This window comes from Bufo gargarizans, chromosome 4, assembly GCF_014858855.1.
Source record: "Bufo gargarizans isolate SCDJY-AF-19 chromosome 4, ASM1485885v1, whole genome shotgun sequence".
Taxonomy (NCBI): domain Eukaryota; kingdom Metazoa; phylum Chordata; class Amphibia; order Anura; family Bufonidae; genus Bufo; species Bufo gargarizans.
In genome coordinates, this window is record NC_058083.1 from 48,612,049 (window position 1) to 48,634,182 (window position 22,134).

A 22,134-nucleotide genomic window follows, 5' to 3' on the forward strand; every position below is an offset into this window, starting at 1 on the left:
GAAAGGGCTGTCTGAAAGACCAGTCTAAGTGTATGGTCTGGGTAACCCCTAGATAGAAACCTCTCCCTCAGGTCATCAGCTTGTTTAATAAATTCTGATTTCTCAGAGCAGTTGCGGCGTAGTCGCAAATACTGTCCCCGCGGGATCCCTCTCTTCAGCGGCATCGGGTGGCTGCTATTCCAATGCAACACCCAATTAGTTGCAGTTGGTTTTCTATAGATGGTAGTCGAGAGCTCACCAGAGGTATTTTTGTAAATACACACATCTAGAAAGGGTAAATTCTCTGTGCTCAACTCATCTGTGAATTTTAGGCCAATGATGTTCAAATTCAATTGCTGAACAAAGCTGCTGAAGGATACAGGGCTGTCATTCCAGATGATGAAAATGTCCTCTATGTACCGGGCCCATAACGAAATGGCTCCGGTACATAGCGACGAGTCATCACTGAAAACAATTTCAGACTCCCACCAGCCCAGGAGCAGATTAGCATAAGATGGCGCACATGAACAGCCCATCGCTGTGCCCCTGAGCTGGTGGTAAAGCCTGCCGTCAAAGAGGAAGAAATTATGGGTCAGCAGAAAACGGAGAAGTCTTAAAACGAATTGGTTATGATCATAAAATTGTTGTCCTCTCATGCTCAAGAAATGTTCAACGGCTTTCAGGCCTAAGTCATGAGGGATTGAAGAATAAAGAGCTTCCACGTCAATGTTGCCCAAAATGGATTCTCTCTCCACACTAATGCCATCAAGACGTTTCAGAAGATCCATGGTGTCTCTCGTATACGATGGGAGAGACACCACGAATGGCATTAGAATACGGTCCAAGTAGATCCCCAAATTCTGACCAATACTGCCTATCCCTGAAACGATAGGCCTACCTTTCAAGGGATTCGTCCCTTTATGTAATTTGGGCAAACTGTAAAAGGTGGCAGTTGTTGGAAATTTTGGGTATAAAAAATCGAGCTCTTCCTGCGAAATCAGTCTGTCTTGTTTGGCTGAGTACAGGAGGTCCCTCAGTTCAATTAAGTAGGGTTCAGTAGGATTTGATTTAAGGATCGCGTAACTTTCCCTATCCTTCAGAATTCTGTTACACATGAGTTTATAATCGCCCCGATTCATGACGACAATGTTCCCTCCCTTATCCGAGGGCTTAATGACTTTTGTAGGATTGTTTTTCAGGAGGGAAATTGCCGTCCATTCCTCCTTCGTACAATTTTGTGATGAGGGGAGAGTTGGGACCTTGGTGAGGTCCCTTGATACCACTTGAAGAAAAACATCCAAACAGGAAATGTCACCTGCTGGAGGCATCCGTTTACTTTTATTATGCAAAGTGGTAAAGGGACCCGACCCTTCTGGTCTCTCATCTCCCTCTGATAGGCTATGCAAAAGTTCAGTGGATATTCCCAACTCCAAACATTGGTGCTTATCTTTGTTTTTTAAAAATTTGTGCCACCTAAGTTTTCGGACAAAAAGTTGTAGGTCCTTAACCCAGGTAAAATTGTCAAAGCGCCGTGTTGGGACGAAGGAGAGCCCCTTACTCAGAATGGTCATCTCAGTATTGTTTAAGGGTCTGTCTGATAGATTGACTACTTCTGGGCCGGTTGTTCCCTCGTGTTGTAGCGGTTTCTCAGAGGGTATGATATTCCCTGATCTAAAAAAACGGTTGGAGGACCAGGGGGATTTCCCCATCCTCTGTTACCTCGGCCTCTAGCTCTCCTATTTGGGTTTCGTGCCTTATTTCTGGGGGGGCCTGTGGGTTGGTCCCTCTCACTATCAGACAGATCTGTCTCGGTGGTGGAGAGATCAGATGCTGTTTCCTTAGTTGGAACTTTTTCTTTTAAGACTGAGTAAGCCTTATTATCCTTGAATTCACCCAGGTCTTTATTGAATTGGCGGTGCTTCCTCTCCCTAAGATAAAACTGGAATTTTTCAATTGAGGTCTGCAACTGCTTTTCTTTATTTATAAACTCTGGAAACTGAGACAGTACTGAAAAAACATAATATTTAAAAACGGACCGCAAAACCATCCGGTCTTCTGCAGGAGGCCTTATAAGGATTAAAAATAAAAAACTGATTTTCTACCACTCATCTGTTCAACTTTATTTGGCAAAATTAATTGTAAAGGATCACATACCACAAAGGGTTAAGAAGGTCCTTACGGAGTATGGAGTTTAGCCAATTCACTTTGAATCAGCTAAATCCCATCATAGTTCCGCACCTGACCACCAGGGGGCTGAGAGGTCCGTACCGGGCATGGGGAATAGACAGCTCCCATAGAGGTCGCTATTCCCCATACTTAGTAAGGACCAGGTCCGTGCCGTGCATGGAGTTTAGCCAAAGCAATGAAAGCAGGCTGAACACTAGCTCTGTTCCGGACCCGTCCACTAGGGGGCTAAGGTCCGTGCCGTGCATGGAGTGTAGACAGCTCTTAGAGAGCTATTTCCCATACTGCAAAAGGACCAGGTCAGTTTGGTGTCTGGAGTTTAGACACAACCGCTATACTACAGCCAGTACCACACATTCCCGCCGCTACTATTTTGCGGTCTGTCCGTAGATGACGTCATGACGGGCACGTTCTCTGAAGACAGTACGCGCGCGGGCACGCCGTTGACCCGTGACGTCACGGACGGGAGCGCGCTTGCTGTAGTTTGAAAGTGTCGCGGGAGGAAGGAGCGGATTTTGGAGCCGGTACCAGCAGACAGCATGGAGACCTCAGAGAGCAGCTTCAAGACCCCCTGTAAGGTGGAGAGGAAGAAGAGCTCCGGTGAGAGCCGCACCGCGGTTATATCGTCTGCACTAGTGTATACAGGACGGAGATACCGCGTGTGACGTCACTACAGTAAAAGCGTCTGTGACGTTGATATGTAATGGGGGTGATGTCATGCAATGATATGGGGGGGGGGGGATGCATCATACAGTGATATGGGGGGGGGGCTGTATTATACTGGGGGGGGGGTGATGTCATCATACAGTGATATGGGGGGGGGCTGTATTATACTGGGGGGGTGATGTCATCATACAGTGATATGGGGGGGCTGTATTATACTGGGGGGGTGATGTCGCCATACACTGATATGGGGGGGGCTGTATTATACTGGGGGGGTGATGTCGCCATACACTGATATGGGGGGGCTGTATTATACTGGGGGGGTGATGTCGTCATACAGTGATATGGGGGGGCTGTATTATACTGGGGGGGTGATGTCGTCATACAGTGATATGGGGGGGCTGTATTATACTGGGGGGGTGATGTCGTCATACAGTGATATGGGGGGGCTGTATTATACTGGGGGGGTGATGTCGTCATACAGTGATATGGGGGGGGGCTGTATTATACTGGGGGGGTGATGTCGTCATACAGTGATATGGGGGGGGGCTGTATTATACTGGGGGGGTGATGTCATCATACAGTGATATGGGGGGGCTGTATTATACTGGGGGGGTGATGTCATCATACAGTGATATGGGGGCTGTATTATACTGGGGGGGGGGGTGATGTCATCATACAGTGATATGGGGGGCTGTATTATACTGGGGGGGGGGGTGATGTCATCATACAGTGATATGGGGGGCTGTATTATACTGGGGGGGGGGGTGATGTCATCATACAGTGATATGGGGGGGCTGTATTATACTGGGGGGGGTGATGTCATCATACAGTGATATGGGGGGGCTGTATTATACTGGGGGGGCTGTATTATACTGGGGGGGGTGATGTCATCATACAGTGATATGGGGGGGCTGTATTATACTGGGGGGGTGATGTCATCATACAGTGATATGGGGGGGCTGTATTATACTGGGGGGGTGATGTCATCATACACTGATATGGGGGGGCTGTATTATACTGGGGGGGTGATGTCATCATACACTGATATGGGGGGGCTGTATTATACGGGGGGGTGATGTCATCATACAGTGATATGGGGGGGCTGTATTATACTGGGGGGGTGATGTCGCCATACACTGATATGGGGGGGCTGTATTATACTGGGGGGGTGATGTCGTCATACAGTGATATGGGGGGGCTGTATTATACTGGGGGGGTGATGTCGTCATACAGTGATATGGGGGGGCTGTATTATACTGGGGGGGGTGATGTCGTCATACAGTGATATGGGGGGGCTGTATTATACTGGGGGGGTGATGTCGTCATACACTGATATGGGGGGGCTGTATTATACTGGGGGGGTGATGTCGCCATACACTGATATGGGGGGGCTGTATTATACTGGGGGGGTGATGTCGCCATACACTGATATGGGGGGGCTGTATTATACTGGGGGGGTGATGTCGTCATACACTGATATGGGGGGGCTGTATTATACTGGGGGGGTGATGTCGTCATACACTGATATGGGGGGGGCTGTATTATACTGGGGGGGTGATGTCGTCATACAGTGATATGGGGGGGCTGTATTATACTGGGGGGGTGATGTCGTCATACAGTGATATGGGGGGGCTGTATTATACTGGGGGGGGTGATGTCGTCATACAGTGATATGGGGGGGCTGTATTATACTGGGGGGGGTGATGTCGTCATACAGTGATATGGGGGGGCTGTATTATACTGGGGGGGGTGATGTCGTCATACAGTGATATGGGGGGGCTGTATTATACTGGGGGGGGTGATGTCGTCATACAGTGATATGGGGGGGCTGTATTATACTGGGGGGGTGATGTCGTCATACAGTGATATGGGGGGGGCTGTATTATACTGGGAGTGTATTTTGTGGGGCTGCACGGACATACGGATGTGGACAGCTTGCGGTATTTTGTCTAGATCTTTTGTGGTCCTATTGATATGAAGGGTCCACATCCATTCTGATGAGGACTGAGAATACCGTTGTGCACGAGGCCTAAAGGCCAGAAACTGCTGCCCCGTGTATCCGGCCTGCAGGGGAGGAGCGCACACTATAGAGCCAGGACCAGGCGGCACTATTATAACCGCACTATTCCTCTGTTCCAGGACCCTGCACCCCCTCCCCCTCCTTCGCTATCCCAGCCTCACCATTCATGAAGAAGTTTGGTTACGGCACAGGAGTCAGCGTCTACCTCATGAAAAGGTAAGTCCTCCCTGGAGACACCTATCTGCTATCACAGGATTCACTCCTGGAAGACCACACACCCTGTGCACCAGTGTCTTGATGTATTGTACTCCAGAGCTGCATTCACTATTCTCCAACTGTTCCCTGATTGTTACGTCACTGAAGAGTCCACTTTACCCGGGACAATGTGCCGTCATCTGATGTACAGCCTGCAAGCTTGTGGTCAGTATGTACACAGTGACTCCTCCAGCAGAATAGTGAGTGCAGCTCTGGAGTATAATACAGGATGTAACTCAGGATCAGTACAGGATAAGTAATGTATGTACACAGTGACTGCACCAGCAGAATAGTGAGTGCAGCTCTGGAGTATAATACAGGATGTAACTCAGGATCAGTACAGGATAAGTCATGTAATGTATGTACACAGTGACTCCACCAGCAGAATAGTGAGTGCAGCTCTGGAGGATAATACCGGATGTATCAGCTTCCTTGTGTATCATTCCTCAGGTCACCTAAAGGTTTATCCCACTCTCCTTGGGCTGTGAAGAAGGTGAATAAGCAATGTGATAAGTCCAGCAAGAACCTGTATGAGAAAAGACTGAATGATGAGGCCCAAATCCTCAAAAACCTGCAACACCCCAACATCATCGGTGAGTGTAGTCTGTGGAGAACGTCTGGTAAGATGGTCTGTGACAGACATGGCACCATGCTGGATTAGCCAGATTTTCTTGCTAGTCGGACACTGTGGGTCCTGGACAGCCTATGACATCATCAGATCGCTTCTTACTGCTATCTGCACTTTGGAGACCGGTGGGGGCCACATCAGTGCCTACACATAGACGTTTAAAGGGGTCTAGTGGCAGTTAAAGGGGTTATCCGAGCCTGGAAATTTTTTTCCCCCCCGTATGCCCGGGACCCTCACACTGATTCTACTTACCTAGCCTGCTGCTCCTGGGTCCCGCAGGGCCGCCGCTGTGCCGACGTCCCTGTGACTCTGCGTGCAGATGAAAACATCCGGTGTCAGGTTGGGGGTCAGCCAATGGCGGGCTGCTAGGGGGGCTTGTTCCTGTCGTCGCCTGCCATTGGCTGCCGGACAGCTTATATAACTCCCATTGACCTGTATGCTGTGAGCTCCCTCTAGTGGTGGCTGCAGCAGGCGCAGCGCCTCTACAGTAGGGTGGCCTCCTCCGTTATCCCTGTTGTATGTTCTGGAGTGTAATAATGAGGGTTATAGCCTTAGCCACAGCTTGCTGTTTCCGGTGATGGTCTGCAGAACTGTGACCGCCGCTCTAGAGTGTAATACAAGTTGAAACTGAGCATAACTAAAAAATAAACGTGTCCATCTCAGGTTACCGGGGGCTGACCAAGACCAATGATGGCAGCCTGTGCCTGGCCATGGAGTACGGCGGAGAGAAGTCCCTAAACGACCTCATAGAGGAGAGGAACGAGAAGTGCCAGGGCCCGTTTCCTGCTGACACCATTCTTAAAGTGGCCCTGAACATGGCGCGGGGCCTGAAGGTATGAAATCACAGATTTAGGCCTCATGCACACGACCGTTGTGTGCATCCGTGGCCGTTGTGCCGTTTTCGGTTTTTTTTCTCGGACCCATGGACTTTCTATGGGTCCGTGGAAAAATCGGAAAATGCACCGTTTTGCAGCCGAGACCGTGATCCGTGTATCCTGTCCGTCAAAAAAATATGACCTGTCCTATTTTTTTTGACGGACAACGGTTCACGGACCCATTCAAGTCAATGGGTCCGTGAAAGAACACGGATGCACACAAGATTGGCATCCGTGCATAAAAGCTTTTTCAGAGCTGAGTTTTCACTTAGTGAAAACTCAGATCCGACAGTATATTCTAACACAGAGGCGTTCCCATAGTGATGGGGGCGCTTTTAGTTAGAATATACAACGAACTGTGTACATGACTGCCCCCTGCTGCCTGGCAGCACCCGATCTCTTACAGTGGGCTGTGATCCGTACAATTAACCCCTCAGGTGCTGCACCTGAAGGGGTTAATTGTGCGTATCATAGCCTCCTGAAAGGGGTTGGCCAATCTTACACATTGGTGAAATATATCGCTAGGAAAAGCCAGCAACATCAGATAGGTGTGGGTCCTACCTCTGGGACCCACACCTATCTGACATTAGCATATCCTAGCGATCTACCACCAGGGTGTGAGATGGACCATGAAGTCCTGATTTACGGCTGGAGGGTTGGCGGTACGTACACAGCTACTTTCTGTAGAAATGACTGGGAGAAGCGTTGGAAACCCCTTCACATTTGGCCGTGTCTGGCATTTATTTCTGTGCCAAGTGACTACACAAGCAACGTCAACTCTGAAAACCAGGGGCTCATCGGTATTTGTGGAGTTTACAGGGGTCAGACTGTTACTGTAGGGGTTGTCATGGGGCCGGCTGGGATGTTCTGCACTGCGTATGTCTCACCTCTTTCATATGTTCTTACTTTTCCTCCAGTACCTGCACATTGATAAAAAAATCCTCCACGGAGACATCAAGTCCTCCAACGTTGTCATCAAAGGAGACTTTGAGTCCATCAAAATCTGTGATGTCGGGGTGTCGCTGCCGCTGGACGAGAACATGATCAGTGAGTACCACGAGAGCCCATCTGAGGACTCATATGCAGGGTCTGGGGGGTTCATCAGTTGAGCCGAGGTTCCTGCACTAGGTTAAATTCTCCTCCTTACTTACAGTGACCGATCAGAAGGCATATTACATCGGCACTGAGTCCTGGAAACCCAAGGAAGCTCTGGAGGAGGACGGGGTAATCACAGACAAGTCAGACATCTACGCCTTTGGCCTGACTCTGTGGGAGATGATGACCCTGTCCATCCCTCATCTCAACCTGCCACCTGAAGATGACGATGATGAAGGTGCGAGTCTTCCGGACCCGGTGGACTATGGCCGGTGAGATCTCCTTCACTTATTTTATTGCTTCTTCTGTTTGTCCACAGAGGACTCGTTCGAGGAAGACGACTTTGACGAGGACGCCTACTATGAAGCCCTGGGGACGCGGCCCGCGCTGAACGCAGATGAGCTGAACGATTCCTACCAGCGGGTCATCGAACTGTTCTACATGTGCTCGAGTGAGGACCCCAAGGAGAGACCCTCTGCTGCCCAGATTGTGGAGGCCTTAGAGGCGGAGAACATCCAATGAGTATTTTTAGGGCTGAGCTAGGCTCAGGGTGTCTCCAGTTTTAGAGTTTTTAAAGTGCCAATTTCCTTAGAAAGTTACCAAGAGACGGTTTAGATAAGTTACATAGATAGAGGCGTTACAATGAGGAGAATGTATGGTAAAGAGGCAGATACATCGCCCCCAGAGGCGAGGGAGAAAACTGCACCTAACACAGCAACTTGTGGTGCAGAAAAGTCTTTGTTTAGTTATCGTTTTTGTTTTATTAATGTATTTATGTGTTATGTATTCATATAATAAAATGTATTAGATTATAACAAAACCGTCATTCACCAACTGCCAATCATTATACAATTATAGCAGTTATATTCATGTACATAGGAGGCAGTATTATAGCAGTTATATTCATGTACATAGGAGGCAGTATTATAGTAGTTATACTCTTATACATAGGAGGTAGTATTATAGTAATTATATTCTTGTACATAGGAGCAGTATTATAGCAGTTATATTCTTGTACATAGGAGCAGTATTATAGTAGTTATATTCTTGTACATAGGAGCAGTATTATAGTAGTTATATTCTTGTACATAGGAGCAGTATTATAGTAGTTATATTCTTGTACATAGGAGCAGTATTATAGTAGTTATATTCTTGTACATAGGAGGCAGTATTATAGTAGTTATATTCTTGTACATAGGAGGCAGTATTATAGTAGTTATATTCTTGTACATAGGAGGCAGTATTATAGTAGTTATATTCTTGTACATAGGAGCAGCATTATAGTAGTTATATTCTTGTACATAGGAGCAGTATTATAGTAGTTATATTCTTGTACATAGGAGGCAGTATTATAGTAGTTATATTCTTGTACATAGGAGCAGTATTATAGTAGTTATATTCTTGTACATAAGAGCAGTATTATAGTAGTTATATTCTTGTACATAGGAGGCAGTATTATAGTAGTTATATTCTTGTACATAGGAGCAGTATTATAGTAGTTATATTCTTGTACATAGGAGGCAGAATTGAATTGGTAAATACTGTGAGTACAGATGTAGCCTGGTTTCAGTCATCTGAAGTATAGAAGTACCTGCTAATCGAGTAGTGACTAGATTCACTGTCACACTTAGACCTAAAAATTGATATCTGGACAAAAATACTTTGCTGTGCTCCTGCCTCATTACGTGCAGTGATGTTGCGGTCATACACATAATATTGGTTGCAAAATTTCAACTGAACTGAAATTCAGTAACCACATGCAGTGCTATGTAAGAGAATCAGACAACTGTGCCCATGCTTTTCCTATAACTGCTCCCAGGAGTGTGATGCTGTGCCGACACACCCATTCTGCTGTCTCAGGCATGGCATGTGATATGGGTACTGGGAGGACGTCACACTTCCAGTCCAGCAGGGATGGGAGCTCGGCTCTGGATTGGGAACACTTTTTTAAACAAATATTTATTATTTTGACACTTTTACCTAGTCCCGTTACCTAACTCTTACAGACAACCCCTTTAAGCCGTGGCCCAACCGGCTGATGTTTGGAGAACTTACAGTACCATACCTTCCTGTGGCTGGAAGCATTATGGTGTGCCCATGTTACAGCTGTGTGATATGACACCCATGTTGTGTCCTCTCCTGCAGATTTCTTTGCTGTGGGCCTCACTCCTTGTGGTAACTTGGGGCATTTTGCTTTCGTCTAGTTTGTGCTCCAGGATTCTCAGACAATCTGGGGATAATTTATTTGGCTTTGTCCTGCCGATGCTCCAGCGCGCCGCCGCCCCCCCCTTATAGCGCCAACCACAATGTGCACCCAAAATACTGATGACCCCTGCTCAGTTTAGTGCATACAATAATTCTGAACCCTCTATTCTTAGAAGCTTGTAATGAACTATCCCTCTTATTCCCCCTGGAAATTCCAAATAAATGTGCAACTTGGTAATATCACCCCCCTCGTCTAGAGAAGGGTGTGTCTAACCTCAGATATTACCAAATCAGTACTGATTGGGTTAGGGCTCCACTACAACAGGGAACGGCGACAGTTTTCTACATTCCAGGAGGAATCTTAGAGGAATGGTACAATAAAGAGTTCTATAAGAAAGATGATCCAGGATTATTTCACAGGATATACAAGAATATGATAGAGGTGAGAGGTCCTCCTTAAAGGGGGTTGTCTTATCTCAAGAGGTTGGTGGATATGCTATGAAACTCCAGAACAAACCGCCCAGCTGTCCCAGAGCGGTGACCACGCATGAGCAGTGCGCTCTCCTTCTGGAGATAGGCAAAGTCAGAGAGGGACCTATCATAGCGCTATGCCACCAATCTGAGATGAGAAGACCCCTTTAAGTATGGATTACTGGATGTCCGATTAAAAGTGCAATGAAGGAGGGTGAATAAAACTGCAAGAAACAAAACCACTTTATTCCTTTGAATGTAAATTTTAAGATAAAATATAGTAAAACTTCTGAGTCAGGTGATGGTGCCCAGAGGCTGTGATTGGTCCATGTGCCGGCCCCCCCCCCCCCCCCCACCATTCCTCCAAGCCGCCCCTCCCCTGTATCCATCCATCATATATAAAACTACAGTGTGAACAGATCCAACAAGGAAATATTTACAGGACACAAAACAAACACTAAAACCTAGAGTACAAGGCTCTGCTGGTCGGCGGCCTCCAGACTGCTGTGAGACTACAACTCCCAGCATGCTGCATTCCCTTCTCTCTGAGAGCCAAGCAACTGTGCATGCTGAGAGTTGTAGTTTCACAAGAGCTGGAGTGCCAGAGGATGCTGATGTCACTCACTTCTAGCTGTGGAAACGCTGTAAAAACGCAGGCAGTTTGTGCCAAATGGTTCTCAAAAACTGCACTGAGTGAATCTGCATAGTGCACAAGAAGACTAAGCATTTGGGCAATGCTATAACAGGTGACTACACAGCTGGAGTGTTCTCTAGTGCACACTCCAGTATGACATCACCAAGGAGGCACTGAGGAACACTCCAGCTGTGCAGCCGCTTACACATCACATCTATAAAAGCATTAAAAACAGAATAAACCTCCTCGGAAGCGACATGAGGCCGATCCGTAGCAGCAAACAAGAGGAAAAGTGCAACAAGCTCAAACCCAGCGGTCTCCAACCGCTGCAAGACTACAACTCCTGGAGGGCTATGGGCTGCAGGGACTACCGCTCTCAACAAACGGCAGCACGTCTAACTGAGGAAGTTGTACACCAGGAAGTCGGGGACTCCTAAGTAGTTGCTGGCGAAAAGCTTCCCATCAGGTGTCGGGTCTGAAAAGGCGATTTCATCGGTTGTCAGGCGCGAGCCGTAAATGAAGGAACTCCTGGAAGACATAAGCATGGATGAGAAATCCTGCACGTGGCGCTAGGAAGAGGACGGGACGCTTTAAGAGGCTGGTATTTGTCTGCGTGGTCGAGGTCTGACCACCGCTCCTGGGAATTTACCCGTTACTCGGTCAGCAGGAGATGGGGTTGGTACTACCACCAATATCGGACAAGGCTCAGCTCTGCTGCATCTTCAGCAGTTGTTTACCCCAGCAATCACCCCTGATATTTTTGGGGCACCAGCACCAAGACCCCCTGTCAACAAGATTGAGAGCCCCTTTAAGTTTTTCTTTTGTGCCGTCATTAGTGGTGGATCATGAACTCCTGTAAGTCCAGGGGTTGGGGTGTCCCAGCCATCCATGCGTGTTCCCATGGGTCGTCTTACACCCCCCTACCCCGAAACTGAAGATCCCTCTCACCTCATGGTGTCCACCAGGCGGCTGGCGATGCTCTTCCTGCGCATCAGGGCTAACACCCAGATCCTGCTGATGCCGCAGAGTGCCGGCTGAGGTTCGGATGAGCAGCGCCAGGCTCTGTGCCGCTCCAGCGCACACATGGATCTGATGTCCGGAGTTGACAGCTCGGCCAGGACCCGGAACGCCTGCAGAACCAATCATGAGAGACGCATGGTTTGTGTGTGCGCGAGGTGCCAAGGTTCCAGACTACTGGTATTCTGGTGTCAGGAGACACCAGTCCCAGAGATTCTGGACCACTGACAGCCTGTTATGTACAGTAACCCCCCCAAGCCTATGTTAGAGCAGGCATCTATAATACTCTGAATGCTGTACAGTCCAATAATCCACCATCACCTTATGATGGACTATTGGAGTTGAGATTTAACACAATGCTGCTCTACAGCCCCCAAGCCTATGTTATACAGATGCACACTGGACTAGTTTACATTCCAATAGTCCGGCACCACCTCGTGTCTGGATTACAGGGAGCCTGCGGCTGTGCAGTCCCACTGATACCTTGCTTGTTAGGTTCTGTAAAGCCTTCAAGCCTATGTTAGAGCACACCATTCTATTGTTTTCTTGATGCATGACATTACAGAAATCTAACTCTGTGATGCTGGACTATTGGAATTCTGCTTCACTACAACCAACCTATGTTAGAGCATGCATCCATAATCTCCAGGACAGCGTGCCTTCCAATCATCCGGCATCACTGGACTATTGGGATTTCCATGTAATGCAGTTGGACCCGCAGATTTCTGGTTAGGTTCTGCACATCTTCCAAGCCTATGTTAAAACATCTATGACCTGAGGTGATGCCAGATTACCAGACTATTAGAAAACGCATTATTCTGGACTATTGGAATTTTCCTCCAGCATGATACCCACTTCCCAGCTAACCCATGTGCAGCCCTCTCAAGCCCATGGTCTACTATGAGGAATACCAATGAGAAAGCAGTCGGGTAGTGATAATGGAGGGCGACACTGGGGGGCGCTGTGTGGCTCCACGTACCTGTTTGATCGGCTCAGCGATCAGGCACCCCACGATCTTCTTGTCATTGGTCACGTAGAGGTAAGTGCGGGTCCTGCTGGGAGAATTCATGCTCGTCTGCTGGAAGCCAAGCTCCGCGTCCACCAGTTCTCGCACCTCTTCCGCCTGACAGGGACAAAAAAAAAAAAAAAAAAAAAATGTATTATCCGCCAGCAAAAGGCACAGAAAGTAGGATTTTTGTCTTTCCTGTAAAATCCTTATCTCGCTGAGTTCATTGAGGGACACAGAAGACCATGGGTATAGCTGCTGCTGCCACTAGGAGACAACACTAAGCAAAAAAGTGTTAGCTCCTCCGCTCAGCTATTCCCCTCCTGCTAACACTGAGCTCATCAGGTTGTACGAAAGCAGTAGGAGCAACCAGGAGAAGCCCACCGAAAACAATAAGTAAGAAAGGCGAAGATGGGTCAGAATCAAGAACCGGAGGGACCCATCAAGGAGAGCCAGCAATGTACTTACAGGGTGGGAGCTGTGTCCCCCAATGAACTCAGCGAGAAAAGGATTTTACACCATGGGACGTTAAAGAGCAGTACCATGGGGAGGGAACAAGACCAGAAGGAATCAAAGGCCGGTCATAAGACCCCGCACAGAATTGGGGGGAGCCCTATCCGCCACTGCCTCAGGAACACCATATATACCATGCATGGTAAATGTGTTGCAGAAAACTGCACGAAATGCCAGGGTCAATAACCCACATGGAGGAAGGGGATGCGGCAAGAACCTCCGGTGCTGCGCCCACTGACAATGCGTCCTGTAGGCCAGAGCCAGTGACTGTCGGCATTTGAAGGAAGAACACAAAAACTCCCTCACAGGCGGAGGCCATACCTGCACCCATAGCCTCTCCAGAGGGGGGGGGGGGGGGGATTCCACCTGAAAATGAGGTCAAACAGTAGTACCCAACATGAACTGTTGGTAGCGCAATACTCCACCGGGGAAGGAAGAAAACTGGCAACCCGTGCAGACATTCCACCAACTGAAGGAGTGTGGACGCCGAGCGTGCCAAGGAAAAGCAACAAAAATTACAATGCTCCACATGGGAACTCTAGGCATGAGGAGAGGCATGTCATGGGTCAACACCCTGGAAAGACCACGGCTGCCACGTAGCCGCCCGACCCCAATCCGTGCAACGACTACCTGAGGAAAAGGCTAGTGTGAAAGTAGTCACAGTACCCCGTGGTAGTGCCAAAATATGCCTATGATGGGGTAATGCGATAGGGCAGAAGATTCCAGAGGTAGTGGAAATACTCTGCCTATGGAAAGAGGGGAGCCCGACAAGATGTACAGTATCCACTGGTTGTGGAACTACCCCGCCGATGGAAGGAGGGCAATGCTACAGGACCTTACAGTATGCAGGTGTGGTTCCCATCTCCACCCAAGAAAGACGGATAATGTAACAGGATAAACAGTTTCCAGTGGTAGTGGAGTTACTCCGCTGATGGAAAACCAACAGATGTACAGGGTCCACTGGTAGTGCAGGCACTTACTGGTTGTGCAACTACTCCGTCAATAGTAGGAGGGTAATGCAACAGGACCTACAGTATGTGACTGGAAATCCAACCAGACAGAAGATAACCAGATTAGCGCAATTACTCCGCCTGCGGAAGGGGAAATGCGACAGAACATATGGTCTCCGGTGGAAGTGCAATTACTCCGCTTAAGGAAGGAGAGTAATGCTACAGTCTGTATAGGATCCAGTGGTAGCGCTATTACTCCATGGAATGAGGATAATGTCACAGGCTGTACAGTACCCAGTGGAGGTGTAAATACACCCACTATGGAAGGATGGTGATGGTACCGGGAATATATGACCCAGTGGTAGTGCCAATACTCCACCTATGGAAGGAGGGTAATGGTACAGGACGTACAGTATCCTATTCGTAAGTAGCTAGCGGTAGGGCGAGCACGCCGACGCCTATCCATTGCGCCACTGGCTCTGCTGTGGAGCGGACACAGAGTAAGCCTGAATGCGGGGCACTACAAGCACCAAGATAACAAGCTGGTCACACACTGCTATAGGGCGATGGGAACTAAGCCCAAAATAGGAGCAGAGCTCCAAGGGTTAATAATAATAGCTGTGGGAATTACATGCAGCCCCAATCCTATCAACCCTTTTAAGAGTGATCCGGTAATTATTTTTCCCCAAAGCCACAGAATCACTGAGGCAAGGAAGGGGTTAAAGAGGACCTTTCACTAGTATACAAACTAAAAACTAACTATATCAGTGGGCAGAGCGGCGCCCAGGGGTCCCCCTGCACTTACTAGTATGCCTGGGCGCCACTCCGTTCGCCCGGTATAGGCTCCGGTGTCTGCAGCTCCGTCTGTTGTACTGGACTGATTTTTTGTAGGAGGCGTGTCCCTTGCTGCAGTGCTGGCCAATCGCAGCGCACAGCTCATGAGTGTTTTCTTACGTCACGCAGAGGACATACCTTGTGGCACCGTTTCCTGTACTCTAGTCACATCCAAAGCTGTAGTCAAAATACTGTAGGCTGACAATGACACTTGTTAACGTGCATTCCAATGGGGCTCTATACAGACAGGGAAGGTGCAAGGGGAAGAGCCTCTATATTCATTGCAGATTTATGAATACAGCTTTGGATGTGACTGGAGTATGAATCACTGCAATTCACGATCAGTACAAAATAAGTAAAGAACTACACAATGCAAGTCTATTGATCCGGGCGACACTCTAGGCCCCTCCCACCCTTGGACGGGCTGTGGATTAACTCCTCACCTTCCTCAGGGCGTATTTCGGATCTTCGGGGCAGATCATCAGGATTTTCCCGTCCCAGAATTCGGCCACGACTCGCTCTTTCTTCCAACCCTGGGAAGCGGAAAAATCTGAATGTCACATATCAGTGTTACGGGGGTCATCCAGCAGTATCCACCTCTGATTGCTGTCAGTGAATAGGAATATAGATGTTTAGACCCTGCTGTTTACACAGCTGCAGAATGCCCTGCTCTGTCAGTATGGGAGGGATACACTGTAGCTAGTGATGAGCGAACTTCTGTTTTAAGTTCGGCGTCTAAAGTTCGGCTTCCGGTTAGCGGAGAATCCCGATATGGTTCCCGACTTCCGTTGTGGTCCGTGGTAGCGGAATCAATAATCGGCCAATATTGATTCCGCTACCACGGACCACAACGGAAGTCGGAATCCATATCGGGATTCTCCGCTAACCGGAAGCCGAACTTTAGACGCCGAACTTAAAACAGAAGTTCGCTCATCACTAACTGTAGCAAACCCTCAGCTGTGAGAAGTATAGGGTCTAAACAAGGTGTCGGCCTTTGGATGTAAACAAGAATGATCCCGCTCAGTGACAGCAAGCAGAGATCTTGAAAACTGAAGAATTGAGACACTAGGGTAGCAGAATGTTTCTGTTAGGACCGTTACCGACCCGGCGGGTCCTTACCACGTAGTGGATGCTCTCCAGCAGCCTCTGGTGATACTGCGCGTGCTGCGCCTCGTCCTCCAGCCTGGACGCCGAATAGATCATCCCGCAGGTGCTGCACGTCACCGGCCCAAAGTGCTTCTGACCAGCGTCCTGCACAGAGAGGGAGGGGGGGTAACAGCCATCTGCAGCACAGAGGATTTCAGGAGTGTGCTGACCTTGGGAGAGGTCACAGCCACAGCGTTACATAGTGGAAGGAGCAGGGTCATCAGCAGCACAGAGGATTTCAGGAGAGGAGTGTGCCAATCATGTGGTAGGTCACAGGCTAAGAGTTACATAGTGGAAGGAGAAGGGTCAACAGCACAGAGTATTTCAGAACAGCAGCATGCTGAACTTGTAAGGATCATACAGTGGAAGGAGCACAGCACAGAGTATTTCAGGAGAGGAGTGTGCGGAGGTCACATTTTTAGGATTACATAGTGGAAGGAGCAGGTTCTCCAGCAGCACAGAGGATTTCATGAGCGCAGAGTGATGAACTTACAATGATCAGCTGATCGTCGGCGGTTCTGTTGGAGTCTTTCCTCTTGCTCGGTTTTGGTACTTTGGTTACGGCAGGCGGGGCGCTCAGCGGAGTACTGGAGCAAACCGGAGACGCCAGCCCCCCCGGGAAACCTAAGGGCCTGTGGAGGAAGTAAACGCCGGATTACCAGACCTCTCTGTCAGCGGCTTTCACCGTATGATGTATGGAGCAGACCACAGGAAGCACACGATGTGGACACAAATACAGTAAAGGGGGGGTCCGGCCCTAAAGAAAATTATTAGGGCTGGGAAAGTGTTCAAAATACAGAAGCAAAAGCCACCTACCTGATCACTGGATCCTGGGGGACCGGACACATGACGTCCTGTCCGTAGTCACATGCACTGCTGCAGCCATTTGCTGGCCTCTGTGGTCACGACATATCCATGAGGCCAGGGAATGGCAGCAGCGATCCACACGACCACAGACGGGACATCTCATTACTGGTCCAGAGCTGGGACAGAGCACGGGTGACAAGGTAAGTGGATTTCGCCCCCCTTTATTTTAAACCTAATTCAATTTGCTTCTGAGGTTGGACCTCCTCCTCCACCCTTCAGCCGGACTTACCTTTTCTTGGTGACAGACGGAGTGCTGAAGATGGGGTAAATGGTGGGGTCTAAAACCAGACAAAAACAGTAAAAAATAAAGTGATGAGAGTGGTTATATACAAGAAAAGAATAAAAACTAAAAATTGTCAGTTTTTTTTATTTTTTAGGTGAAAGGAATTTTGTGAATAATTCATAACGGGAGGAACTGGAATAAAATAAAAGCAGCTGCACTCCGCCACGTCATCCGGCGCCGCCGCTCTGCTCCCCCCACCTGATGGGCAGCAGAGGTGAGGCGGAGTAAATGGGTAGTACTCCGACAGCCCCTTTTACAGTTACCGACGGCCGGAGACCCGCTGACAACCGTTACCTTTCTTCTCCGCTGACTTCACTATGGGGTCGTCAGAGTCAAACATCATCTGAGAGTCATCACTGCCGCCGCCAGCCGCTCCCTGCCGAGGAAAATACACCGAGAACTCAGCACAATGCAGAAAACACCCAAAATAACCGGCATCAACGCGTGACAGCGATCAAAACAATACACTATACATGAAAGAAAAAAAACTCCACCAATAAAACAGAAAAAAAAAATATATGCTTTTTGGGGGGACCTGTATGTGGAACCATTAATTTCAATCGGGCCGCAAAAAAACGGAAAGGACTCCCAAATTCCGTATGTCTGTTCTGCATAGAACATGTCCTATTCTTGTCCGTTCTTCGGACAAAGACAGGCATTGTCACAATGGATCCGCAAAAATAAAAAACGGATGCAACACGGACGTCATCCGTTTTTTTTTTTTGCGGATCACAAAATACAGACGGTCGTGTACATGAGCCCTTATGATCTTTCTCCTGAGGAGCGTGCCTCCCGGATTTAGGCCTCCACTTCCACGATTCCATTATCCCGCCCCCCGGTGGCGCCGATTTCCAGGCTTGTTGGACGAAATAAACAAAACTGAAAAAACACATAAAATCATCCGAAACATAGAAAAACATCACAGGAATCCCAAGAATCTGAACCAAAACTGAGCTTCTCTGACCGCAAATTATCATCACTATTCAATATACATTAAAAAAGCTAAAATAGACGTCTGAAAAAATAAAATAAAAAATAAATTAAAGGGGTTTTTATCATCTCCGACATATCACTAGATAAGCCATCATTGTGAGAAGCACCTATCTCCAGGACGGGCCCCCAAAAGCAACGGAGCGCGCACTGTGGGGCCACCCTCCATTCATTTCTAGGGAGGACCCCAGAACAGCAGAGCCAGCGTTCGCTTCCATGGTAACGCCGGGGAGAGCAGAGCCCACAGTCGGCTACTTTCCAAACTCCCCTAGAAACGGACGCAGGGCGGCTGCGCATGCGCTCACTTCAGGGGCCCGTTCTGGAGAAAGCTGTGGCTCTCAGAGGTGGCATCGCTGGCATATCCTAGCGATGTGCCCCCAATGTGTGAGGCGACACAACCCCTTTAATAAAAAAAAAACACAACAACAAACCTCACAATAACCTGCTGGGGTATGACTACAACTCCCATCATGCACCGAGCGCCTCCCATTCATCACCTACCACTACGCTGAAGCCTCCTTGCCGTCGGCTGGCGCCATTCTCTTCCTTGGCATCTCCCGGACTCTTCTTCCCCTCGGCCTCTTGGTGGCGCGCGTTCTTCCCCCGGACAGACTCCACACAACCCGCCACCACCGCTTTCTGGCTGATGCCCCCCGGCACCTGTCCTCCCGTGGCGCTGGCGGCAGGCTTCATCATCGGCGCTGCAGGTCTGAACGAATGTTTGGAAGACGCTGGAAACTTGATGTTGGCGGGGAGCCGCTTTGGCGCGGAATGAGGCTTCCTGCTGGTGGCGAAGAAGGCGGCGCCCATGGTCAGCTTCGGCCTCGGCTTCATCGTCAGCCCCAGGATGGCGGTCTTCTGGGCGCCCGGCTCCTCTGGCGATGTTCCGGTCGGCTTCGGTTGGGCTGATTCGCCATCGTTTGGGGGCAGGGTGCTCTTGTTTTTTGCCGGCACATTACGCTCTTTTTTCGGGAGCGCGGTATTTCCGCTCGACTTCCTCTTTTTGGTGCTCGGCGGCTTCCTCATCCTGGTGATCTTAGACATTTCCTTGCCGTCTGACTTCGTAGCGGGAGGCGGAGCCTCCGGACTGCTCCGCCCCTTACGCTCGCTGATCCGCTTGCGGTCGATCGGCGACATGTAGATGCTCTCCCTCTTATAGAAGGACTTAGCGGGCACCGGGCCGGAGGGGGAGGAGTCTGGCGACTTCACCGGGGAGAAGACATAGGCGTCTTCGTCGCCGCGCTCCGCCACTTGGGGAGACACGATGAGCTTGCGGGCGACGGCGCTCTTCTGGGGGGAGGCGGCCAAGTTCTCCTTATCCTTGGGCTCTCCCGCGTAGCTTGGTGTCGGCGAGCGTCTCATGGCGGCGGCGGCGCTGCTGTTGGGGTTCCTGCACTGGAGCGGGCTCAGGACGACGCTGCACTCCGACATCAACTTCTTCATCGGCGTTCCGAAGGACGACCAGCGCCTACGGGAGAGAAGACACCGACACATTATACACAGTCCAATAGTCCGCCGCCTGATAATCCAGAACGGGCTCACACGTGCCGGATGATTGGAGTCCTGATACTTCATAATGTCTAATAATCCAGCATAACGCCCTAAAGTCAATGTCACAGCAAGTCCAATCGTCTGGCATCCGATAATCCAGAATCTGGCAGAAAAGCCAACAGCCTGGCAGATAAAGTGGGAATTCCAGTAATCCGGCATCTCTCAATAAGTACGGCTCAGAAGCAGTGGGCCGTCTGGTGAAGGGGGGATTTTTTTTGGGGGGGGGATTTTTCTGGACTATCAGTATTTACCCGTTTGTCCAGAAAAATCCAATAGTCCGGAATCTGTAAATAAGTCACCTTGAGAGGGCAGTGAATCATCAGGGTGAGCCAATTGTCGCCCGTGTTCCAGAAAATCTGATGGTCTGGAAAGGTCATGTGCATAGGGGGTGGCCAATAGTAGATGTTCTGACTCTATATTCAGGGCTCCAGACCAGTGGATGCCGGATTAGAGGACAGTTCCCGCCCTCATACAGACCTGGGATCATGGAAGACACAGAGCACACGCTCCTCTCCTACCCAGCATGCAGTGCGGCAGTGACACAGGTCATGTGACCTCCCCCACTGCCTCCTGGGACATGATGTAGCCCAAGGAAATACATGGAATGAGCCAGTGCCGGATTAGCAGATGTCTGGACTATAGGACGCCGGATTGGTTGTATGGTTTGACAGTCGTACCGGATTATCCGATCACTTTAGAATCCCATGTTATACTGGGAACCAGTGCTGCCCCCACTGGAAATTCTGGACTATCAGATGCTCAACAAAGAACTTGTATTGCCGTGTAAAGACGGGAATTATGGAACTACAACTCCCAGCATGTCCTGGCCGCTGCTCTCTGCTGCCCCCCGGCGGCGGCCGCGCTCATTGCAGGCGCCTGTTATATAAGATGTCCCCCGCCCCCTGTATAATAAAGCAGGTGCGATACTCTGCAGCCTCCGGTGCGCCCCCTGCAGATGGATATTATTAATGCACCGCCATTATCACCCGGAGGAGCTCGCACTGTACAGCGGCCCCCGGAATCTGAGGGGTTCAGCACTCACCCGTCCCCCGCACTGGCGGAGCTCTGCTTCCTCTTCCTCGGTGTCCGGGCGGCCATGGCGGGATAACGGGAGGTGAGCGGGAGATCCGGCGCAGACAGCGAGACAGCTGGGGAAATTTGCCGCCAGACTGTTCAAACTTTAGACCCTCCCAGCATGCCCCGCGCCGAGGGGTGACGTCACGCGCGGGCCCGATCCTGCGACTGTACCGGGCACACGGCGGGGACGAGCATGTCATGATAAGAATCTGCCGCCAGAGGGCGCTCCGGGTATAGTTAGAGCTGCAGCGTGCTGTTTCTACACCAGGGGGCGCAAAGCGCTCCCTGCGCGCGCCCTATAATAGTGGTTATATGTATTTCCCTTGATCATAAGCTCCCTCTACTGGATAAAGGGCACACTGCAGGTCTAATCATATAAACCGCCCAGAGCTCCCTCTACTGGATAAAGGGCACACTGCAGGTCTAATCATATAAACCGCCCAGAGCTCCCTCTACTGGATAAACGGCACATTACAGCTCTAAAAATCTAAACCGCACAGAGCTCCCTCTGGTGTATAAACGGCACATTACAGCTCTAATAATATAAACCGCACAGAGCTCCCTCTAGTGTATAAACGGCACATTACAGCTCTAATAATATAAACCGCACAGAGCTCCCTCTAGTGTATAAACGGCACATTACAGCTCTAATAATATAAACCGCACAGAGCTCCCTCTACTGGATAAACGGCACATTACAGCTCTAATAATCTAAACCGCACAGAGCACCCTCTACTGGATAAACGGCACATTACAGCTCTAATAATATAAACCGCACAGAACTCCCTATACTGGATAAAGGGAACATTACAGTTCTAATCATATAATCTCACTGAGCTCCCTCTAGTGTATAAATCGCACATTGCAGCTCTAATCAAACTGCACGGA

At 49.4% G+C, this 22,134-nt stretch overlaps 2 protein-coding genes across 3 annotated transcripts; one reads left to right on the top strand and one right to left on the bottom strand.

The window, feature by feature from the left end:
- The first annotated feature begins 2,608 nt into the window (after nt 1-2,608).
- PBK (PDZ binding kinase) lies at nt 2,609-8,448 on the top strand. The gene is made up of 7 exons (XM_044291581.1): nt 2,609-2,763; nt 4,969-5,065; nt 5,555-5,697; nt 6,396-6,565; nt 7,525-7,654; nt 7,761-7,940; nt 8,022-8,448. The coding sequence occupies exons 1-7, from the start codon at nt 2,703-2,705 to the stop codon at nt 8,222-8,224; spliced, it is 984 nt and encodes a 327-aa protein (XP_044147516.1). The 5' UTR covers nt 2,609-2,702; the 3' UTR covers nt 8,225-8,448.
- Nucleotides 8,449-10,751: 2,303 nt separating this feature from the next.
- On the bottom strand, nt 10,752-21,365 carry ESCO2 (establishment of sister chromatid cohesion N-acetyltransferase 2). 2 transcript variants are annotated; one of them, XM_044290194.1, is made up of 10 exons: nt 21,212-21,365; nt 19,120-20,086; nt 17,923-18,004; nt 17,575-17,623; nt 16,972-17,110; nt 16,452-16,583; nt 15,776-15,865; nt 13,009-13,152; nt 11,961-12,142; nt 10,752-11,540 (listed from the first exon to the last, which is right to left on the bottom strand). In XM_044290194.1, exons 1-10 carry the CDS (start codon nt 21,265-21,267, stop codon nt 11,408-11,410), a joined length of 1,974 nt encoding a protein of 657 aa, XP_044146129.1. In that variant the 5' UTR covers nt 21,268-21,365; the 3' UTR covers nt 10,752-11,407. The 2 variants fall into 2 exon arrangements, with proteins under 2 accessions (XP_044146129.1, XP_044146130.1); XM_044290195.1 differs by lacking the exon at nt 21,212-21,365 and adding an exon at nt 20,647-20,683.
- Nucleotides 21,366-22,134: the final 769 nt, after the last annotated feature.